This window comes from Varanus komodoensis, unplaced genomic scaffold, assembly GCF_004798865.1.
Source record: "Varanus komodoensis strain SLA01 unplaced genomic scaffold, ASM479886v1 scaffold17, whole genome shotgun sequence".
Classification (NCBI taxonomy): Eukaryota; Metazoa; Chordata; class Lepidosauria; order Squamata; family Varanidae; genus Varanus; species Varanus komodoensis.
Genome location: NW_025335505.1, coordinates 21,645,663 through 21,669,710, shown reverse-complemented (window position 1 = coordinate 21,669,710; position 24,048 = coordinate 21,645,663). Strand labels below are relative to the sequence as shown.

General features: G+C 44.1%; 1 protein-coding gene across 1 annotated transcript in view; it reads right to left on the bottom strand.

Moving 5' to 3' along the window:
* The window catches only part of KIAA0319 (KIAA0319 ortholog), a 28,231-nt gene extending 15,995 nt beyond the window's left edge, over window positions 1-12,236 (bottom strand). The window contains exons 1-7 of the mRNA XM_044426540.1: window positions 12,182-12,236; window positions 6,801-7,561; window positions 5,272-5,464; window positions 3,809-3,907; window positions 3,098-3,195; window positions 1,431-1,518; window positions 81-173 (exon numbers count right to left, since the gene is read on the bottom strand). Of these exons, the coding sequence (XP_044282475.1) occupies window positions 81-173; window positions 1,431-1,518; window positions 3,098-3,195; window positions 3,809-3,907; window positions 5,272-5,464; window positions 6,801-7,561; window positions 12,182-12,236 (1,387 nt within the window). The remainder of the gene's footprint in view (window positions 1-80; window positions 174-1,430; window positions 1,519-3,097; window positions 3,196-3,808; window positions 3,908-5,271; window positions 5,465-6,800; window positions 7,562-12,181) is intronic.
* Window positions 12,237-24,048: the final 11,812 nt, after the last annotated feature.

The window sequence follows — 24,048 nt, the reverse complement described above, 5'->3', positions numbered from 1 at the left end:
GAATTATGAATTAGTAAGACAGCATCTATACAAGCAATTTGAAATGCATGGCAATAGAAATGTCACTTCCTGATACTTACGATTTCCATCAATAGAAGTAGATGTGGTAGGAAAAGAAATCTCCTGTGCTTTGGGGGACACAATAGCAACTGGTGGTTGATTTACATGGATTGCTGTGCAAGAATGGGAAACACAACACCATTTTTAATCAAATAAATCCATCACAGGCAGCTCAAGCTTTGTGCTTTTTCTACCTCCAGAAATCATTCTCTACCCTCTAAACAAGATTATATTATATTAAATTCCTAATATAAGCAGTAAGCTTTAAAATAGTGGATGATAGCAAAGATAAAAATGGATCCTTGTAGATTACTACAGCAACGCCACTTATGCTACAAACTAAACAGATAATTCTACCAGAGGTACAGAGGGAAATCCAGCCCAGCTCCATGAATTAAAATGTTCAGGATAGTCACATCAAACAGTATTTCAATATCCTGTCTTGCTGACTATGTGAATGCCTAATATGGATGCCTAATATAAATTTGTTTTGTTGTTAACAGCTTATCAGATTCTGTTCATTTTCAAATACAGAGAGTGAATTCTCCCTTTTTCTTGCCCTCTTTCGTCTTCATATCATATTGCATTTAGACAGTAAAGGTTCCATATATCCAAGTTAAAATTGGATCAATCAATCATTACATGGAAATAAAACAAAAATTAAAAAATTGCACCATGCATGTCCCTTTGCTAGTCTGGATGGGTTTTGTGGTGAATCATATTTACATGTAATTCAAGAAAATCTTCCCAACATTCTCTGGAATTTATTTTCTTTTAATAACAGAGTAAAATATGCTTTTTCTTGGCAAGCTACAATCAATAGATGTTGAATCCAAAACACGATTTTATTTGCTTTCCAGTGTTATAGGATAATGAGGCCTAGTATGTTACAACATAGACTTGGAACTTTTCACATTTTATAATAAAAGGGTACAAAACAGTGGGGAAGAGGAAGGTGTGCAGTGAAATGACTCCATGTTGGTCATCCCGACAAGTCAGTAATAGCCAGCACAGTAATAAACTAACTGAATGGGCAAGTCAAGTTCCCATCTAGGCTCAAAGAGTGGAGCCTGAATATGTAGCAAGCAAAAAGGAAAAGAACAGTGTGAAGCAAGCAGAGTTTGCAATTCAGGTGCTCCTCCATGGCAACTCCTCCCAAATCAGGCAGGTGGATAATTACAAGGCCAAAAGCACCTGAATATCTAGCCCCCTGCGCTCCCCCTTCCCCTTAAAAACAAAACAAGAAAGGAAAGAATTTAGATACAATTCAAAGGAAATAGATGGAAAATGTTTAACTGTTACTCGTAGTACAAAGAATTTCAAGGATGGAAGAAGAGGTAGTGAGCTGAACCACCAAAAAACTGATTTACCTGGTTGGACAGTGACATTTACAAACCCTTCTCCAAATGCATTCTCAGCTGAAACAGTCACTTTGAAGAGATAGGTACCTGCTGGCAGCTGGAACAGAGGATTGTCAGGGAAAACAAATTGAGTTACATGTAGAACTTCACAAGGACACCGCGGCAGCACTGCCAAGAAATGTGCCAAGTCGAACGGATGAGCATGCCTACCATCTTGGCCATCACCCAGAACAATTTAAGCAATTTAAGGGAAGGAATTCAGAGCACTGCAGCTATGCCTGCCCTAAGAGTTATTTAGAGGGAAGTGTGATATACCTAGGCCACATTAGACATACTTAGAGGGAAAATACAGGCATCTTGGCAAGCGCAGAAGTGCATTTGATACGGTCATCAGCTCTGCTGGGAGACTCTTTCATCTCTCCCACCAAAGCAATTATCATGTCTTCACAGGCCTGATCTGCAAATTTGATTTTTTGTAATGGCAGAAAAAGCTATTCTGTCTCATCTGCAGGGGACTGTCTTTGTTATAGTTCGGCTCTGAAACTGGTTTAAACAGAGATAATGTAACTAAACCTGCAGAACAACAAACAGAGGGTATGTTATCAAAGGACTGCATTACACTTGGAGTCTCTAAGCTGGTGCCCATGGGCTGCAGGTTAGAGACTGCAGAGGCTTCTCCAGCTGATTAGCTGTGATTTTTATTTTATTCCTTGCTATTTTTGTTTAACTATTAAAAAAACTTGGTAGTTGGCATGCTGCTAAGTCAAGGGCTGCCCTCCAGTGCCATCTTTATTTGGGATCCAATGAATGTTTTTGTGTTTTAAAATTCAAACCCCATCTGTGCCTACTACTTCAGCTTTTCCTGTCTGTCTGTCTGTCTGTCTGTCTGTCATTCATTCATTCATTCATTCATTTCACTGGTTTGCCTTTTGGGAACTGAGTATTCTGTGACCAGCCTTATCCACCCTGGCAGCCATTTTATGAATGGACAGGGCAGCCACTGTACAGAAAGCTTGCATGAAACTTGCTCAAAACTCCAGATGTGCCCAACCAACAATGAAAAAAGGCTGAGGACCCCATGTTACACAGGTCACGGTAGCCCCCTTCACACATGGAGGGTGCTCACAGGCTGACACTGCTTCTGACATCAAACAGCAAAGCTAGCTCCATCACTTGATGTCTCTGCATTAACCACGGACATCTGAGAGGACTCCTGCTTGCTGTGGGCAGCCATTCACCTGCAGAGATTGCCCTTCATGGGTCAGCACTCAAAAGCAGACATGGGGCGACAAGTAGCAAAAGGTAGCCAAAGTCTGTTGGCTGTAATGTGGCTCTTAAGTTGCAATGTGTGGAGCAGCCCTGTGAAGCCCATTCGATTGCCTTTGACTTGACACAGATGCACACTAAATCAATAACGGAAGCCAGGGCTGGAACCAGTTCCAAGTGCCAGTAGCTCTGTTTTTAGGAGCCCAGCTTGGGCTGAGTCCAAGTGAACTTCCACTCATCCAGCAGAAGTGTCCCTTCCCCTGCAACCTGCCCACAAAGCCCCATCTGCTCCAGAGAGTCACAACCCTCCAGAAGTGGTAGGGAAGTGTGCAACTGGGGGGAAGAGACTTTGTTCCTCTAGTGGGGGCCATCCTGCTGGCTGAATAAAAGTCAAGTCAAGGCTTACTCACTTGAGAAACTTTCAGGGTTGCCGTGTGCTTGCCCTCCATTTCACCATCATAATCCTCCGGGTGACCGATCAAGCTCCACTCGTAGCTGCAGGATGCTTCTGAAAAGGAACAGCCATCAGTTAGTGGGTGCTGTTTGGAAGAGAGACTCGGCCACCTTTCTGATGTTCATTTGGCTTTCCGGGGGCTCTGCCATGCTGGACAGAGAAAGACACCTTCCAGGGATTGGGAGGGCCCACTGCCCTCACCTGAGCCCGTGAGCAGGGGCACCGCACCCTTGTCAAAAAGGTGGCGGCTTCGGAAATTCCTGCCAAACTAGCTGCTGTGGTGGTGGCGGCACTAGCTAAAACATGGAAACAGCTTTTTGTGAGAAAACCTGGCCTTGTTTGCAAGCAAAATTGCACTCCTAGGAGGCTTCAGCTTGCACACAAGGTGCGTGCTGCTACGTGCAAAGCCAGTGCTACCTTTAGGGAGAGGGGAGCAGTCACCTCTGGCAGTGGACGAAGGGAAGCTTGAGAGGTGTGGGGGGCAGGCCGGAGGGGCCAGGCAGCCTGGTCTGTGCCTCTCACATTAGCTTCCTATTTCCAGAGGCAGCAGGGCTCTCCCCAAAGGTGCGGTCTTACCAACAGTGCTTAAAGCAGAACATATCCACTTGAACGAGGGCTAGAAACTTGCTTTGTTTTTGTCTCCAACACACTAATATTAAGAACTTACCTGAAAGTGATGGTGCAACCACAAATGCATGCAATTCGACTTCATTCTTTGGTAAAGTTATTTGAAGATTTTCTCCAGCAGACACCAGAAGATCTTTTACTGCACATAAATAGAGAAAAAACAGTTATTTTAAACAGTAAGGACCGTTTATCCATTAAATTAGATGGTCGGCATTTGCTAACATATGGAGTAAAGACTGACAAGAATCTTCCGCTGCTGAAACTCTTTATCAGTAATCATGGCTAAAGACTCCTCCTCATCAAGTTTTGATGAGCCTTCTCCCCTGAAGCTGGAAGTGCAAAATTAATGTTTTTTAATATATGACATGATTTTTCTTCAAGTCACAGAGTTGTATAAGGTACAGGCCTTCTCCTCTGGCAGATGCGCAGTCATACCTCAGGCAGGTCTTCTCCTTCTGAGCCAGACCTTCCATGACTGAGCAGCTCCCAGCTTCGGTGTCCCCTCAGTATCCACCACTCTAGCAAAGAACCCCACAAAAACTACTACTTGACAAATATTTTTCACAAGCCTTGCCTTGTCCACACACATTTATGCTCACCGCTATGGCCCAAAAAGAGCTAAAGCTTCTCGGGTCAGGTCTAAACATGCAGCATAAAGAAGAACGTACAGCTTGGCAGACTTCTAAGCTGCCACTTCGATATGCAAGCCAGGAGTCACTTTTTTCACACTCCAACAGAAATAACAAAGCCTTTCCTGAAAGTGAAGTGCAAGGATCATACGGAGCAGCCTACACTAAAGTCTGCCTTCTTGCTGTGCTAGATTTTCACTTTCGGAAAGTTCTTTATTTTTAAACACACATTAAACAAATGGCACAATGCGAAATGGTGCAGTCTACTGTACAACTCAGCAACCTTCCTGCAGCATGCTGAGACCAAGACCTCTGTCTATCTTCCTGCAGGGAAAGGTATATTTTATTGGATTTGAGCATTTGTGTAATGTTTTTCCATTTACTAAACTGAGGGCACTTGATAATAGCTTACAAAACACAACAGAACAGGGACAATCAATAAAATAATCCCTTCAGAATGAAAAGGCAGGACTAAAAGATTTGTGTTTTATTTACTTGTTTATACTGTTCTTCATAACAAATCACAAAGTAGTTCACAAGTAAAGAAATGACGCAAAACACAAAAATAGGAGGATGCAAGCTCTAAAAAGTAATCAAAATATATTAAAAGTCATCAGGAGCGGAAACTGAGGAAATCAAGAAATTATGTGGCTGGCACTTAAAGACATCAGTTTTGGGACCAGGCCTCCCTGGAGAGAGTTCCATAACCCAGGTTCCATAACCGAGAGGGCCCCTCTTGGGTCACTGGGAAACATCACTCCTCTCTCTATATGACTAGCTAAGTAGTCATTTACAGGTTTGCTTTAAGCAACAGCTTAGGAGCCCAGGATTATGAATTCACTCTCAAAACTATACCATAAAGAAATCACATTACCTAATTTAGCAGGAGCAGTGGGAAATCGCACTTCATCTCTGGCGGGGGGTTGAGTGATGACAGCACGGCTGGGAGCAGATGGGACTTCATCTTGTATTGGTTCACCTAGGTCAGATGTTTGAGTCTGTGCTGAGACAGTGGAAAGAGATCCCAGGATGTCTGAAGGAGGAGGATTATGGGAAGGTGTTAGAACCTACAAAATGAATTGTAGGAATATATTGTTACTGTGAATATTTTTCCTCACATTCTGATACACAATATGAAGAATGAACTAAAAGAACGAAGTGAATGGTTTTCCCTTTTGCCTTCAGCCTCGTCCACCATTGGAGCACAGTCCCCAAGAACTCCAGAAGGAAATTTTGCCAGGCTGGTACCAGGGACCCAAAAGATGCAGGACTCAGACCCACAGGGCAAAAAACAAAACAAAGCAAAATCTCAGAAATTTGCACATGCAAATTTAAATATGCAAATATAAGCACATAATCCAAAATAATCACCATTATTTCAATGTTATGGAAGCCACAACAATTAGTCTTTTGCTTGTTTTTAGGTGAGAACTATATAATGTCCCAAACTGTGTGTCCTTAAAACTTGCCTTCCTTATACCCAGACTTTTACTTTTCAGTCTGACATCAAAATGGGGAGGATGGAGGGCCTGGGACCAGCCAAGAGTCATATGGCAACTTAAACATTTACCAGTGAATTGCACGCTGAGCATTGCAAATAGCTAACATGAATATACTAATAGGCTGCAAATATGCACAAGAACTAGACACAAATCTCCATTAAACTTGTGCATGAACCCTGCCAACCTCCATCCACCAACAAGCACAGCAGCAAGAACAAGAGATCCCACCCACCAGAATCTGGCCACATGGATCGTGCAAAAAGGTAGGCATATTTGTGAAAGATGACTGCAGTCCCTAGGAGATACAGACACACTCAAGCAAGCAAGCAAACCAGCAAACCAGACAGTCATATATACCCTTGCTCCAAATTCCAGCAATGCTGCTTGTTCAGCCCCTTTCTGCAACCCTGCTTTAGTTGTACTCCAAGGTAAAGGGCAGGGCCAGCTTAAAGAGACCAGCAGGACCCTAAACCTTGCCACTGCATTTGATATGGGAGCAGCCAGTGTGCCTGCCCTGAAATGGTCCAGGGCATGAGTGCACCTGCCCAGTAGCATCCTTAAAAATCCAGATGTTGCTCTCAGGCAACTCTGGACTCCAGACCATGATAATAACGAGCATACCACGCAAAGAAATTTGGCTATGTCCCCTCTACTTTAAAAGCCTGCTGCACTCCCTATTAGTCGGCTAAGGGAGTGATTTCTAAGGTCTCCTAGTAAGTGCAAGGCTACTGAGTTTAGAGGGAAGAAACAGGCTTGTATGGAAATTGGGACAGCTCTTAAGATCTGGGAGACAGCTTAAGCCAGTTAATAAAAATGCCCATAAATTTTGCCCTCAGTCTGAAAGAAGTTGGGCATCTCTGACCCATAACAACAACAGTACTATTACTTGTTACACACCTACCTCTTCCCACCAAGTACTGTTGGCTTCATTAGGGAGTTGAAGATCTAACTCATTTGCAGATTTCTCCACTGGGCCCAACGTAATAACTGGCAACTCTTCAGGATGGTCTGTGACAAGGTACCCCTCGGATCCATCCATATTGGCTGGCTTCTCCAGAGTAACTTTCTCATCCATGCTATCTGCCAGATCTTCCTGTCTGTCTCCATTACTGGCCCCTGAGGAATTGAAGCCATTCTCCTTGGGAGCCATCAAGCCCCAGCCGGCATAGTTAACATCCTCCTTCTCCTTCTGCTTGATGCTCGGCTGAAAGGGGTTCTGCTCCATGTCCCCGTACTCATCCGGGTAGTCCGATACTTCGTCAAGACTGTGCTCCTTGCTGAGGAAAGACAGTTCCTTTAGGTTGCTTGCTTCCTCCGATGGTTCATCTTGCAGCGTCATAGAGCGGATCACGTTGGATGGCATCTGCCTGTACCCCAGCAAGGCCACCGGTCTCTGGGGAGCCCTGAGCACAAAGGTCAAATAGGACTTCACCTTCTCCATTTTCTTGGGCTCGCAATTTCCTTTATGCTGACAGTTGACAATGTAGCAGTGCCGCTCAAACATCCAGGACAAGTCACAGTCAGAAAGATCACAACAGGCTGCTGTGCAGTCTGCCATTGAGACGGCGTGGGGGACCCGCATAATTTTAGTCATTTCTAGATTGGGTGAGATGATCGCATCAGAGTACTTGGCCCCTTCCCTGCACTGTTCACAGAAACACCCTGAAATAACAGGCACTGGTATCAGGAAGGAAACAGCAGCATTTCAAACACCCCAATAATTCAGTTTTATTAAGATAAAAATCACCTAACCCTAACCCTTAAGCTACATGTTTATACTGTGTTTTATAATCTAGTCGGTACTCATTTTAATTACCTAGAACGACCTGAATCATTTAGTATTCAAAATTTACTTGAAAACCAGATCATTTCTTCCCTCTGAGTAGAACAGCAGCCTCAATCACACATCATATCTCTCTTGGGGTCACTCCTTGTAGAGAAGCAGATGTTGCATGTATTTATTTATTTTATTTATTTAAAACATTTCTATGCTTACGTAAGTGATGCTTATGGGGTGATACCTTCTCTTCACATCAGAAATCCACAACTTCCACTTCACATATTGCCCCAGAAACATCTGAACAGGAAGCATTATTCACTTGCTTATCGTTGGCGTTGTTTTTGTTATTGTTTTAAAAACCCATATAATCTGCAAAGCCACCATAATATGGCAAACACAGCTTTCTTGATCTAGCCTAACCAAGGAACATAATCTCAGGACAATGGGAGCAATTAGCAACTGGTGCTTTAAGAAGAAAGGAAATGGCAACTGTGGGGCCCAATCCACATAAGGAGCAGATTGTTAAAGATTCCCATTCTCAACCCAGTTTGCCGTAATCTTTTAAAAAGAGTCATGCAATTGCTTATTTTGGGAACAAGGTCACACTTACTTTGGCTCCTATATATGACAGTTTTAAACCAAATGTCCACTAGTTTCCCACTTTCCGCACTTCAGGATTCTCAATGAAAGCAGAATAGTGTTATGTGTATCAATTAACACTTGGTGCAAACCTGATCAGTACAGTTCAAAAATGGCTATTCTTCCGTCTTTCCTGAGGAAGAATTCTGTGTAACTTCAAAAGCTTGCATGCTCGCACTAACACCAACTGGTTCAATGAATGGTATCTGTTGAAAAGCACTTATTCTCTGTGATCGATACGGCATCAGCATGTGCCTATGCAGACTTCCATGACAATGCACAGGGGTTTGGAAGCATGATATTGGAAACATGGGCTAGTTCTTCGGGTTCCCCACATGTACATGGTGACTCTGAAACAGCATCTGCTCAAACAGAGTGATGGTTATAAATATATAGAAAGGCGAACAGATGCAAGTGGAAATTTTGGTGCATCCACACAGCGTGCCTGCACAGAAGCAAATCCACCAACATGGCAAATGCACAAGCACAGGCACACACCCATCACAGTGGTTTCATTGCACCAGTCACCATCACAAAGTGGCCATGTGCTGGCCAAAGCACATTGGGATTTTTCAGTGCTGGCACTTGATCCTTCTCATTTTAAAAAACAACATGTAGCAAGCAACCAGAGAAGATCCATTTTCTCCACACCCCATTTACAACATGCTCACACTTCTGCAGTGTTGCATCTTTTCCATTTCTAGGAGGAGATTTTGTTCACAGAAACACGAATCACTACTAATAGCTCCTGTACAACAGCAAACCATAACTATAAGTAGTTCACAAGGCTCCAGGATAAACTCTGGTTCATACATTTCTCCTCTTCACCAACTATGCCATAAGTGTTTCTTTCACGGTCCCATTTATCTTAGGAATACAAAAGACAGCAAGAGCGAGAGAGAAGCTGTTCAAGAGAGCTATAAAAGTGGCATCATAAATCATGTCTTTAAAGATAACTCACAATGTTTGACTGGAAAGCAGCAAACACTTATATTTCAGCTGGACCCAGAAGACCAAGAGTTTGACTTGCCCTATTTTTAGAAGTTCAACATCATTATTTCACTCGTTGTGGATAAAATGTCTTTTTAAAGTTGCTACAGCAATCGGGGATGGTACCAATGCAGCCTGAAGAGAGCACCCTCTTTGTACTGGAATGTGGCATGTGGCATTTCAGGGAGGCTGGGATTCAGCAAGTTCCATTTGACTGTGGAAATAACAAAGGGCACACTCTTGCCATCACTTCTAGGCAAGATTCTGGGACCCAGCAAAGTAGCAGCTAAAAGAGGATGCAGTAATTAATGGGAGGTGATGCCATGGACTGTAGATACCTGAAGCCCCATCCACACATATCCACAGTGGTATGGAAGCCATTTCTGTGGGATGCCACTCCATGCAACTTACTTCCAGGTAGACATGCACAGGATTGGACTAATCTACATCATGTGGCACACAATAATCGTGACATAACTAAGTACATGCAAAATGATAATTTTCAAAACAACCATCTGATGCGAAGTCCATGTGGTATCGGACTGGAAGATCCAGGTTCTAATCTCCACTCAGCAACTTTGGGCCAGTCACTGCCTAACCTACCTCACAAGGCTGTTGTTGTGAGGATAAAATGGAGAGGTAAATCAGATCAGGTGCATCACCTTGGAAGAATAACAGGATATAAATGTAGTAAACAAACATGCCCTTACTGTAGGCATACTGATGCTAAGTGAGTGTTAGTCTGATCAGCAGCCTCCATGGGACAGGATGGGATACATATATACTATTTTTAAAAATCAAAAGGTTTGTGAATGGAAACAGAAACTATAAGCACGTGAATGGAGCATTCAGTGTATCGCCACTGCAATTCTAAGTGGCAGTTCCCAAAGATCAATAAACACTGCATAGTTGGCAAAGCCTGTTCAACAGACCCACTTTCATAAAGCAAAACCGGAGACTAAAAAGCAAACAGCATGCTGGAAATTACTGTGATTCAAACTCAGATTTTCCTGCTCAGGCAATCAGTTTGTACATTACACAGGACCAAAGGGAAGTGGGATTCAGGGATGCTTCTCTCCAATTTGCACTGAACTGTTTAAGTAGGACAAAGTGATCTCACCTACAATGTATCCTCTAGTACATTGAGAGACTAGTACATACCGAGAGCGATCCTACACATATCTGCTCAGAAGCCTCACTGACTTCTCTGGGGCTTATTCCCAGCTAGATGAATATAACACCACAGTCTAAGAACTTCACCACAGTATTTCTTTTGCACATTAGCAGCAGAAGCAGGAGCAATAGGAGGCGGGAAATTTGTATTTCTATATCTAATGTATGAACTAATTAACCAACTGTTACACAAGCACACTTAGGGCTTCCCTAGACAAGAATTGTGATCCCTCACTCGCAGACGTTTTCAGAGAGTTTTCATGCCATCATTCCCCAAGGCTGTCCCCATGTTTTCCACAGGATTTCTTTTAGGGTGAAGAAAGTCTGCTATTAAACTTCAAATCCCAACAAACAAGAACAAAAGTCTTTTATAATGCCATCCAAGCTGGTGCCCATTACCACACCTTGTGATAGCAAATTCCATAGTTTAATGGTTCATTTTCGCAGGGTGATCTCATTGGGTTCTAGTATTATCAGGAAAGGGGAACTCCTTCCGGCTACTCACTTTTGCTACACCCTGCCAAATTTTCGCTCACATTCCTCCTGCAAAGAGGGGCCCCCGCTCTCACATCTTACAGTTTACACAGACAGATTCATCCAATTCTGAGAAGGCTGAAGGCCAAAGGCAGGCAGAGGGCTTGGCAATTTCAAGGTTACCTAGTAAAGATTCTCAGGCAAAGCGTGAGAACCAGCCAACCTTGGAAAAGGAGGGCAACATTTCAGAGCTCTGGGGGCCATAATACAGGAAGAATTCTGTGACCCAGCCAGGAAAGGACAGGCAAAGCAAGTGAGCCCATTACGAAGTGTCCAACATTCCTCAGGTGCTGCCCACAGGCAGCAAGTGCTCACACTCTTAACCACTACACCATACTGGCTCTATCCTCCTCCTCCTCATCATCATCCCTGAAACTGGAATGGAAACCTCCTGAAAATAAATAAATACGTAAATGAAAAAAGCCCCTATCTTTTTGATATTGATATTGAGGATTTAGCAGATGGGTGAAGGCTGAATAGGAGGGAGGAAAATGCAAATTAAACCAAAGCCTCAAAAGGAAGGGTTAACCTCAACAGCCATCTGTACAAATGAATAAACCTTGGCCTGAAAGAAAAAGATAAAGAGCCATCCAGACATCACACAAGGTTTTACTGCTCACATCCACTGAGATTCTAAGGCATTCAAGGCACAATCCGAGGAGCCAGTCTGGTGTAGCGGTTAAAAGTGCAGGCCTGGGGCTCAGGAGATTGGAGCTTTAGTCTCCAGTCGGCCATGTAGCTAACTGGGAGAGTGTGAGCCAGTCACAGACTCTCAGACCAACCTACCTCACAGGGTTGTTGTTGTGGTGAGGCTAAGATGGAGAGGAAGAGGAGGAGAATGATATAAACCACCTTGGGTTTTTTTTGGAAGAAATAAAGGTGGGATATAATTATAATAAATGAATATGTCCTTAGACAAGAAAAAGAAGTCCTAAAAGCTTAAGGTCTGAACCTGAAGAGGCTTACTTTAGATCACCATCTTCATTACGTAAGACATTTGAGAGCAAAGAAAGTAAAGAAGCGGTCCAGTGCTTTCATTTATCTGACTTCCAAGGTGTTGCTGCACAATAGAGCAGCTGTGCAGGCTTTTATTTCTCCATCTGGCCTTGGAAGCAAATTAATGGTTTGTTACTATTGCAACATGAATCATAAAAGCACAGTCCTACCTGTTAAAGCCCCCAAGAGCAAGCTGAGGGTACTTAGTCCTGTCCCAAGAGACATTCTTCCTAATGCAGGCAATGCCAACCCCAGTTCCAGGAAGCAATTGGGAGATTCTGCAAGCTTCAGGGAAGCCTCTTCCAATATCGCTTGATGTCCAGCTGAGCCCTGCAGGGCTAATAGCAGAAGGGCGGAAAAGACCGGCATGAATATTAATATCATAAAGCATGCAAATAGACCCAACTGTACAATTACGTCATGCAGCTACATTGGCTGGCACGCACGCACACACAGATGAAAAAGACAAGATGGATCACTTTCCCCTGTCATTCATTACAGCTTCAAGGGAATCATATGAAACGGAAATTCTGTGAATACCTTCTAAACATGGAAGATCATCAACTAATAATGATGATAAAGTTTGCTGTCTATGAGCACCTTCACAAAACAAGCACAGACAGAACAGTTTTCCTCTGCACAAAAATTATGCTATTTCTGATGTCCACTCCTGGCCATAAGTAATTTAGACTAGGAAACCCTGATCCAAAAACCATTGCTTATTTTCAAGAGGTCCCTGTAATATGTTCAGCTGCAGAGAAGACCTGCAGAAGACCAGAAGAAAATCACAGTTTCTCCATGATGTTCAAACCAGGAAACTATGGTTTACATACGTATTTCCTATAAGTCATGGTTGCTTCAAACCATGGATCAAATTATGGTTGTAGTACATAAAACACTGCTTTTTAGTTTGGATTTCAATCCCCTGAAGGCTAGCATGTGAGAGGAGAGCAGTGTTTGACCATGAAATGTTTTCGGGTTTCAGCAAACCACAGTTTGCCAGACGGGGTCTCCAAGCCAGTGAGTTACATATTTCCTTTTTCTGCAGAGTGTGGAAGCCAAGCAGGCTGCTGAAGGAGCAGCTGACTTGCCCTGACTAACCAGTGCGAAATACCTGATCACCAGTGGTGACAAGATGAAAGTGTACATATATTTTTAAACCATTTTTTAATTGTTATATTTTTATTATTTATGTATTTATTTATCCTTTGTGAGCCGCCCCGAGGCTTTGTTGCGATGGGGGCTGCATAGAAATGTTTTAAATACATACATACATACATACATACATACATACATATAAGAATGAAATAAAAACAGCAAAGAGAGCAGGAGGAGAAGACTGCAGTCATTAAAAGCCTTAGTATGGAAAATGCCTTCCACTAAAGTTTAAAAGACAATAACCTGGTACCTCTCAAATCTGCCTGGGATGTGTATTTCACAAAGGGGAGACTGCAGCTGAAAAGTTCTCCCCACCACAGTCATCACCTCCAGAAAAGCAGAGAGCTGAGACAACGAGACGAGAGCATCAAAAAGCAGATCGTAAGAGTCAGTCAGGATCACAAGGGAGAGGCCTCTGGGCTTCTCTACATTTCTTCTCATTCATTGAGTGCTGACAGCAATTTGAGGGTACCTTATGCAATGTCATCTTCCTCCAAGGGCTCTACCAAACATTTCTTCACTTTCTAAAGAGAGGAAAATCTAGTATTCTCTGGAAAGGATGAAATGAACCAGAATGCGAAGCTCATGTTTACACAGTCCTGCAGTGCCAACTTGTGATTGTATAACTAACATACAGAAAGGCACAGAAATGAACCTTCCCCATCCGCTGAAAAAAGATACATAAAGGAACCGATCTTAATCCCACAAAGAGCCCCGCAAAGAAATCCTAGGTGAAGCAGTGGGTTTAAAGCCCCATTTTTTAGAGAAGCTGTAGGTGCCAAGTTAGCTAGGGATTAATGACATGCCAGAAATCAATTCTACATAATATTTTTATTAATTATATTACATTTCTGTCTTCCAACTCCCCATAGCAAAAGTTATTGGGGAGTTCACAAAATAAGCTTAAAACCATAAAACACAATCACGTACTATATTATAATACATTTAAGAATTTAAAGAACATAAAACTAAGTGTAAAAAGAAGAAAAAAAGTCAGCTGCAGTACAAGGATCCTCAAGTTCACTAACACTTTTTTTTAAAGAACTTCCTCAGGCTAAAAACAGTGGGATTTTTTTTTAAGGAGAAAGTAAAAGTTATGCATTAGGCAAGCATCTCTGAGGAGAGTATTTCACACCTGGGATGCCACCACTGCAAAGACCTTCTCCTTATGGGACACTCATTTTGCAAAAGAATCTGGAAGAGGGCCTCTGAAGATGACTTTAAGGTCCAGGCATAAAGTATATATAAAATCAGGCACATGGAAAACACGAATAACCCTGATAGTTTAGTGTGGAGGGAAAAAGTTTTGAGAAAATGGAAGCAATCGAGCTATTTAGCTACAAGAACTGTTATTTCATAATGCTTCGTATGGATCTCCTGTCCAAGAAATATTCTCCAAATCCTCACTTGCTAGATAATGAAGACAAGCAATGCTGCCTTTCAGAGGCACTTTGCAACAGAATAATTAAGCAGATATGACAGCTGCCTAATCAATGTCTGTGTTAACAGTTGCTGGAACTCCCACAAACGGGTTACTGAGTGCCAAGTGCCAGTGTCACTAAAGGCAATGAACTGTGTAACTGCTCTGCCAAGATATTGAAACACCATGATTATAAGCAGGATTTACACCCTATCCCCTTGAGATCAGCAACAGATGCCCTTCTCCGGGAGCCCTCTGTGAATGATATTAGGAGGGTGAGTACCCGGAGGAGGGCCTTCTCTGCGGTGGCGCCCCATCTATGGAATGCGCTCCCCAGAGAGGTCTGCCTGGCACTGTCGTTATTTGTTTTTCGGCGCCAGGCTAAGACCTTTTTATTTAAAATTTATTTTAAGTTTTAATTTATTGGTCATTTGTAGGATTTTAAAATTATTTTTAAGCTGAGATGCACCAGGTTTTAATATTTTTATTGTATAATTTGGTTTTTGCTGTAAGCTGCCCCGAGGCTTTGTTGCGATGGGGGCGGCATAGAAATGTTTTTCATAAATAAATAAATATCCTGAGGTGCACGGTAAATAGAAATGGATCCCCATTGTTCAGAACAAATGGAGACCTCCCAAACACAAACATATTCAAACACATCTCCAATATGGTGACATACCTGGTCAAACTCAAACACCAAGACTCAAAAGTGGCCAAAACTCATTCATGGTGCACAACTTATACTTAGCAGGACGAGACACTGAGGAAGAAACAATATAACCCAATCCATGTTGTTTATTTATTTCATGTACTATTGTTATAATCCACTGTTCTTTTTCGTTCAAGGAACCCAAAGTAGTTTACATCTTTCTCCTCTTCTCCATTTTAGCCTCACCTGTGAGGTAGGTTAGGCTGAGAGCCAGTGATTTCCCCCAAAGCCACCCAGTTTGCTTTGCAGCTAAGTGGGGACTAGAACCCAGGCTTCCCAGTCCTACAGTATAACAACACTAACTGTTTCTTTTAAGCCTTTTCCTGGTTATGCGTATTTGCAAAACACAGTGCACAGTCCAAAGCTAAGCCTGTTTCTCATCGCTCAAAAGCATCTGCTGTATTTTGCATAATTAGGGGAGAGGGGGAGACAGGGAAAGCAGAAATGGTCTAAGACAAGCCACTGTTGATCACAAAGATAATGCTCTTTTATTATGAGCTTATAGGAGCCATCAGTGGTGGTGAACCTATTTAGGTGATAGAGTTCAGCACCATGAATAAAGCTCAGATAATCTACAATGGATAAAGAGCCCAGCTGGCACAGGAGCCACCAGCCTCTCCTGTTCATCTGTCCATTGGCTCAGAGATGCATTCTTCTCTCACTTTTGAAATCCTTGCAGGACCAAGATGCATCATCTACCCCTTGGGAGAACATGATCTGGAAGGATGTGATGCGATCTTACTAAGCCATGTGGGTTTGGGCCTGGGCAATGCCTGCATAGGAGACTGCCTGGGAGCCCCAAGCCGACTGTCTTGAGTTCCTCAGAAAGAAGTTGGATCTAAATGTAGTAAATAGCAGTTTGGATGTTCCTGGAAAGCTCACAAGCAACACAGGATGGAGGAGATGCTTAAAGCACACACACCAAGCCCTTGGAATGAATGGACCTCTGTCGGGTCTCACTGTAGGAGGGCCACTGAGCACTTAAAGGGGTACTGGCATAATGCTCAGCCAAGAATCAGAAGAGGAGAGGAGTTAAAAGGTTCACAGTAAGTCCTAAGAGGGTCCTTTTTCCCATTTGCAAAGTTCAATGCATGGGAGGGAAAGGAGCATGCACAATTCATTTTTAATGACTTTTGTATAGCAATGTTGCTTGCTCGGCTTCTGCTTATTTCTAAAGCATTCTAATAATCCACCAAAGTTTCTGTGAAAGTTTATGCAACTGCACTGTAGGTAACAATCACAACAGCAGGGCAAGTGCTGCTTAGATTAAGTATTGCATTTTCCCAGCGAAGTCTCCTCATCATTGGGGCAGCATAGACAATGTTCAAAACTGCTTGGTATAGCACTGTCAAAGGTCTGCGCCACCTGTGATCCTCCAAGCAGAACACAGTTCGGCCGCCACAGAAGACAACCAACTGAGAGCTGTCTGAAAAAAACAGGAGTATTCTCTTTTATTTCCTCCTCCTCCTCCTCCTCCCTTCTCTCCCTCCCTCCCTCCCTCTCTCTCTCTCATAGGATTGCAACCCATGTCAACACAAAATGGAGCTTCAGAGAATTCCAGGCACTATTTTGAAGTAGTTAGGACATGGGTAGTAGATCCCCACATGTTTTAGACTTCAACTCTTAGCATTTCTGACTACTGGCCAGACCGGTAAGGGCTTCTGAGAATCAAAGACCCAGATATCTAGAGATTTACCTTCTACCCTCCTCTGATTTAGACAATACCATGTTTCTGAAAGGCACTATGAACTGCACACACCTGACAGACTTGCTGTGCTGCCTAACATTTATCCTGAAATGAATTAGGAATGAGTCCAGGCCTACAAGAAAATGTTCCTTTCAGCTCAACCAGAAACCTCTTTGCCCCGTGAATCAGCCATAGCAACTTGATTTACGTGGCACGCTAAGCCACCAGGGCTTATCCTATTGTCCAAACCTGGGATAATTTTGTCAGGATGGCTTAAACTTGGCTTATAAGTCACCCTGACACGCAATAGCCTACTGTAAGGTTTGTCATATGGTCTAAACCCAGGTAACAGCCCCCCTGCTGTGGAGAGCAGGCAAGCCAAACTGCTATAGAGCTGATCAGCAAGACCTGCCTCTCCAGCTGAACGGCTCTGAGCAACAGCGGATGACAGCCACCCAAGGTGCCTCAGCAGCACTGCGGCATGGCTGTCAGTAGCTCCCTGAAAGACCATGACCACCAATCCGCCAGCACAGCTTGGCTCCCTCACCCCGTGCTGCTGCAGTCAGCAGGCAAAATGGCTGGTGACTGTGGGCCACGCGGGGCAAGCCATCCTCTAAATAGCCCCCTCTAGAAGAAGCCAGGCAGAACACAGATCGTGCCCCCTGGGCGCTTGGCCTGGCAGCCACGGACACCTTCTGCTAGGTTTCTTCCAGAGGCAGCTGCTTGGCAGCAACTGCACAGAGAAGGGGACATTCTGCTTGACCTCTTCTGCCACCCAAGATTGAGATGAATTCTGGTGGGCCTTCTCATGAGTATCTCCTTTCTTCCAGCATTGCTTCCACTGTCCCTGGTCGCTGTTTCAGGTGTGTGACTTTCTACACCAGGGGCCTCAAACGCGCAGCCTGCGGGCCAATTGCCGGTACGGGTGGGGCACGGGAGAGGGGCCCTGCGGCCTTCAAAGCGCCAGCAGCGCCCGGGCCGGCCTCCGGGAGCAACGCGGGATGAGCAGCCCACCCCCACCGTGGTGGTGGATACTTGATGCGGCCCAGCCCCACCCAGACTGTCCCCAGGTAAGTTGAGTATGAGACCCCTGTTCTACACAGTGTGGCTAATCACGTTGTTCAAACTCTCCCAGTGAGACTGGGCACAAGAGTTATCATTCCTGGACAGCCAATCGTATAACTTCAAAACACACACACACAACAAAGGACAGGCAACAGATTTTCATTTTGAAGATAAGCATGTATCTTCAAAGGAAGGAAGGAAGGAAGGAAGGAAGGAAGGAAGGAAGGAAGGAAGGAAGTCTCTATTATAGGATCGTATAACTTTGCTTTGCCCACATTTGATGCCACACTTATCAAGTCCCTATTGAAATGTTCAGGTGGAAAAAGATATATGAACACTTGCATGAAGAAACATACCCTGAGTGAAACATCTGTAGGTTCACATCTACTCTTGGTATGTCAGCCAGATATGGGAGTATAAGAAATCTCAACATGACTCAGACTTGATAAGTCACCCTGGCCTCTCAGTGCTCCACCCCATGACGGACATCTGGATGGAAACACAGTGGAGGAAGCCGGTGTGTTGCAAACCCTGAGAAGAACGCACTCTGAACCCAGAGGTTCACCCAACCTAGAGGAGCTTCAGATCATTTGCCTCCACGAGGGCACAACATAAGTATGGAAATCATTAGTAGCAGATGAAAATAACACAATGCATGGTGGGTATAGCAGGCAAATAAATGAAGAACAGCAGAGTTACATTAGCTGAGGAGTCACCCACACATGCCTAAGCAGGAGCAAGTGCCCCTGAACACAGCGGAACTTTCTTCTGAGTAGGCATGCATAGGATTGCACTGCTGGTGTTACTAATAGATATGCAATTGTAATGGTCACAAAGATCAATATGGTAGTCCTAAAAGTGATGGGAGAGCCTGCAGTTCCTAGCTCTGCATGTACTCTGGTGACACTCATGAGGCTCAGGTCAGGTAGGTTTTCACTTCAATACAGAATTCAGCTCTTCAGTAGTAAATATACCTGTCAGCACCATTGCATTGAATGGGGAAGACTTCGTGGGTGAAGAAACACCAGGTGTATCTATGGCAAAAAATCACTAGATTGCAACTGTGATCTTTTATTTAGCTGCAACATACATCTTTGATCTACAGTTATTTGCCTGATTATAGCCTTTTTGAAGCAAAGCACTATCCCTGAGCATATAAAACTGAAATAAAGTATTCTGTACAGAATATACATTATACAACAGTAATGGCAGGTAGGTCCCTTTATGTTAGATGCGCTAGTTATCTTTCTCCCTCCAACTGCATATAAGTGGTATAAGATGCAGAAAGAACCGAGTTTTCCAAAGAATGCTTTGTTGTTTGCATATATCACTGTGAATGCATTTAGTGTGATATTTGCATAAGAAAGCTCTTTTAAATTTGAAAATAAATTATACCTAATGAATGTTTGGTCATTCCAAAGTTAAATCACAATAAGTGAAAAATAAAAAGGGGTAAACCCAACTTGTGAAAAATATAAGCTGCAATCCTATTTTCCCCTGACTTACAGCTGAGCTCATATGGATGGGAGAGTTCTTAGTTTTAGTGAAGCATATCCATTTGTCCAAAGGAAAAATATGCAAATGTTATAGCTTACTGTATTTCTATTCTAATCCTATTCTATTTAATCTTCAAATGGGATAGAACCAGACTGGAATTCCACTTTTGTTGTATATTCCCACAAGCCTTCTCAAGTATTGTGTTCATCAAGTGCAAAAGGGGAGGGGGACATAGGCTTGAATAACTTTCATACAGACAAAAAGTCCTTTGCACGGGCTGCCTCTGAGCCACTGAGCTGCAATTACCTGGGAACATACAACAGACAGTGCCAATCCCATCTCTTCAGGAAAATATTTAAATAAATGTCCCTATTACTTAATGCAACCAGCCATTTCTGTCTGGTCTTCCCTCAACTTCAGCATCATGTCATTCTGCGGGAGCAGGCAGCTTAAAAATATAAGATTGGCAGATTTGCACATGCATTTATTCCTTATTGCTGCAAAGCAAATACAATTGATGATGGTGATGATAATGATGATGTTTAATTATCATGATTATTCCATGATCTGGAAATAAAATTGCGAGCACTGAGTTTGGTAAGAGAATACAGAATAGAAAGGACATCAAGTGTTCTATAGAGATATATAAGATTAAGTAAAGGCTCCCCCACCCCCAAATTTGTAGGCAATAAAAAGAAGAAATGCATTTCCCCTAAAGCAATTGCATATTCATTATTTATTAGCAATACTTATATGTGTCTTAATTATTTAATATATTATGTTAAATATATATTGTATTAATGCATTAAAATATTTAAATAGTTTTGTTTCACAGGGAGGGTGTGGGGAGGGAAAGAGAGGTAAAGCATGACATGGTATTTCTGCTTTCATAACGTAATTTCGGATCGATCCAACTGGGGATGGGTTAACCTCCGATCTTGCACGGACCACCTTGCTGGACAGACACCAGGGCATGCACGAGCCCGACCCTGCGAGCCAACAAAGAGGGGAGCCAAACCGCACGCAGCATCTCCTCCCAGCCTCGCTTCTCAACCCACCGCCCGCTCCTTCACGACGCCTGCAGCCCTGGTGGGGTGCAGGAGGGCGTCACTCCGGTTTCCTTACCTGGCGGTGACTGATTTTTAAGGTGTGTGTCAGGCACGGGGCGGGGGCGCGGGATTCAGGAGGCGGCGCCGGCGGGAACGGCGGCCGAGGCTTCCCCGCCAGGGCCCGGCCGTCTCCTCCGGGGCCCCATCAGCTGCTCCTGCGTCGTCTTCCCGAAGATTTGCAGCCGCGAGCGAGGGAGAAAGGCGGCTTCGCCAAGGGGCGGAGGAGGTGCGGGCCCCTCTCACAGGCCAGGCGCGCAGAGGGACAGGCGGTCGACGCCTGGAAACCTTTTCGCTCGCCGCCCCCCGCAGCACAACGGCACGAAACGACAGCAAACGCGAGCGCTTTTCTTCTGGCTGCAGGAGCGGTCCCCAGCGCGCACCCGCCGCCCAGAGACGCCTCCCGGCCCCGCCGCCAGGGGGCGATGCTCGCGCTCCGTCCGGACGGCCCTCGGCGAGCCCCGTGAAGCGGCTGGACGGGGATGCGCGGCGGTGGGCGGAAGGCGAGCGGGGCACGTTAATCCACCCCAGGCTGCTCAGGAACGACTCAGATGGGGTTCGGAGGTCCTTCGGCAGAAGAGGATGACTATTTTTAAAAAATAAACGTGGAATTTGGCTTGGAAATGAAGTTGAAAAATTGACAACGGAAAGAAAGTGCATAGTAATGGCTGTTGTTGATTTTATATTCCTTTTTAAATGATGCTATTTAAGTGCACCTGTTCTTATTAAGTGACAAATATTAGTCACATCAGATAAATAGGACAATGTCCACCCAGGCTTATGCCAGAATAAAGCGCTTAAGATGCTAGAGGACTGTCTTTTTTGCCGCTGCAATACTCCAGTTCGGCTATACCCTTGGGTAATTTATTATATAGGTCACCCTGAGAGCTTCAGCTCCAGGGGGACTCATGAATGCAGTGAATTGCCAACGGGTGGAAAAAGACAAAGCTCGATTATTTTTGCAGAAAATAGGGAATGACTGTTAAATGAAAGCTAGAAAAAGAGATTACATGTGTTGCTTGTTTATGTGTGGTTACCCACATACTCCTGGCTTAAGCTGCAGTCTTTCATTCACCTCAGAATTAAGGCCCACTGAACTCCATGGAGTTTACATTTGAGTAGACATGTATACATTGGCACATAATTGCCTACTAGAAGACATTTAGCAACACAGTAACACTAGACAGTTCCTTATTTATTCAGTAAAATGTTTCAGGATCTACTTTTTCTATGACCTTGTAACCCAAACTAACAGGAGGTCTACCCCTTACCACTTGTCTACATAATGGGAAATGATCTTGAAGAGGAAAAGCAATTTTCCCCAAAGTCATGTTCATACATATTAATCCAGGATAACGAAAACAATGTGGGCCTGCGCTTACAGCAGCATCGACTTGCAATACTGCGAATCATATTTCAGGGCTTGTCCTGCAAAACATCCTGCACAAGATGGCACTGAATGCTTTCCAGGTTGAAACTTTCCATGCACCTAAGGCATTGTCAAGCATATCATGTCAATCATAGCCAGGGCTTTTTTTGTCATAAAACGCACCGGAACAGCGTTCCGGCACCGTTTTTTGACAGATTTTTCCAAGTGATTGTGAATCGCCCTGTTGGGCATAGCAGATTGGCGGCAGAAATCATTAACATAGTGCCTGCGGGCTGCTTGTGTGTCGGCACTGATTGTGAGGGTGCTGCTCGGCTTGGGATCGGTCGTGTGGTCACGTGCTGAGTGCTTACTGCCAGCGGCGACCATTGTGTAAAAGTGTGACCCCAAGATGTGAGCTCCAGCACCTTTTTTTTTTTTTTTTTTTTTTTTACAAAAAAAGCACTGATCATAGCTAAGATAGGTAGGAAACTGTTAAGGAAGAACAGGTGTTCTGTATCCAAAATTGTGTGTTGGGCAACCTCAAACCATACATCTACATTTTCTCTACCTCAGGCATTGAGCCTTAATCAGTGTAAAGCTTTCTGAAAGCACAAGCCACTCTCAAACATGCCACCCCAGAACTATAACCTATTAATTGCAAAAATAAGTACAAAAGAGTGAGAAACAGGAGTTGTGCATCCCAGGATAACCTTTGGACCACTGCCAATCTACATCCACCTATCCAGGAGAGTGTTCTCTATCAGTCACACTGAGCCATGTCTATCCAAAGCTTTCCATACACACAGAGCACTCACAAAGTGTGTCCATTACTAATGCATCGTTTAGGGATAGTAGCAATAGTAGCGGCAAGAACAAGCATAAGAGTGAGGAACTCAAACTTTGCTTCCTTGTGCCATATGCACTTACGGTACTTTGGCTTGTACACTAGACATTCCATTCAAATTCGGAAAACCTCCTCAAATTAGGTGCTCAAAATGAAGGAGGGCAAGCAAAACATGTGAGAAGCTGTATTTGGAGGCAGCATTTTCTAGATTTTCTGTAACACAAGTGAGCAAGTAAGTGGCATCTGTCCCAGAGGAAACAAAGTAGTGGGGAAGCAACCTTGGCAGTACGGAAAGTATAGCTGAGGGGGGTGGGGACTCGCCCCTGGACAAGTCAGTGGGCTCTGGATTCTTTCTTGTTCCTGGCTTGAAACGAGCAGTTCTGCAAATGCGTAACAGCGCATGTGCTGATGCAGTGGCAGGATGGTTATGTGCATAGCACCAAGGCAGGAGGAATTCAGAATTCCCTGGAAATCCATGCAGTTTTGGGAAATACTTACAAACTGCTACCTACCCACAGGGAAATCAGTTCTTGCTGTTAGAATGTCACACCCAGCTCTTGGTGACAAGCACCTTCCATTTGTCGGATTGCAAACTGGCAGGGAAGAAGGAATAAGCAAGGAGGTGCTCGCTTTACCACTTGGCGTGATGGCATCCATCTTTTCCAACCTGGCACCTGGCAGAGATGTTGAACTACAACTCCCGGCAGGTCTATTTGAGACTGCTGTTTTCAGAGTCATTACTCCAAGTTGTGGGAGGCCCTAGGACAAGATGTTCCCATTGGGTGCCTCTCCCCGAGTGCATCTCTCCTCCTGACACCACCTCAGTTGGTTTTGCGTTTGGGCACAATCCAGAGCACCACCTTGGGGGAGAGTAGAGCATGCACAGAGAGTTTATTTCTCTTGCTGCCTCCTTATGGGTGAACAGTAGCAGCAGGGCCTGGATGCTGCAGGGCTTGGCACATCAGGTAGGTAGCCCTCCCGCTGATGTGCGGGTCCCAGCCACAATGATGCTGACCTGTGCCACAAAGCCTTGCGTATCCTGAACAGCAGCTGTTTTCTCAGAGACAGGATTACAGGGCACTTCGGTGACACAACCACGGCTCTTGCAATGTAAGTTCTTTGGCTCAAGATGGGCTGCAGTTTTTCATCTCAACTGCCTGGAAACACCTCGACATAAAAGAA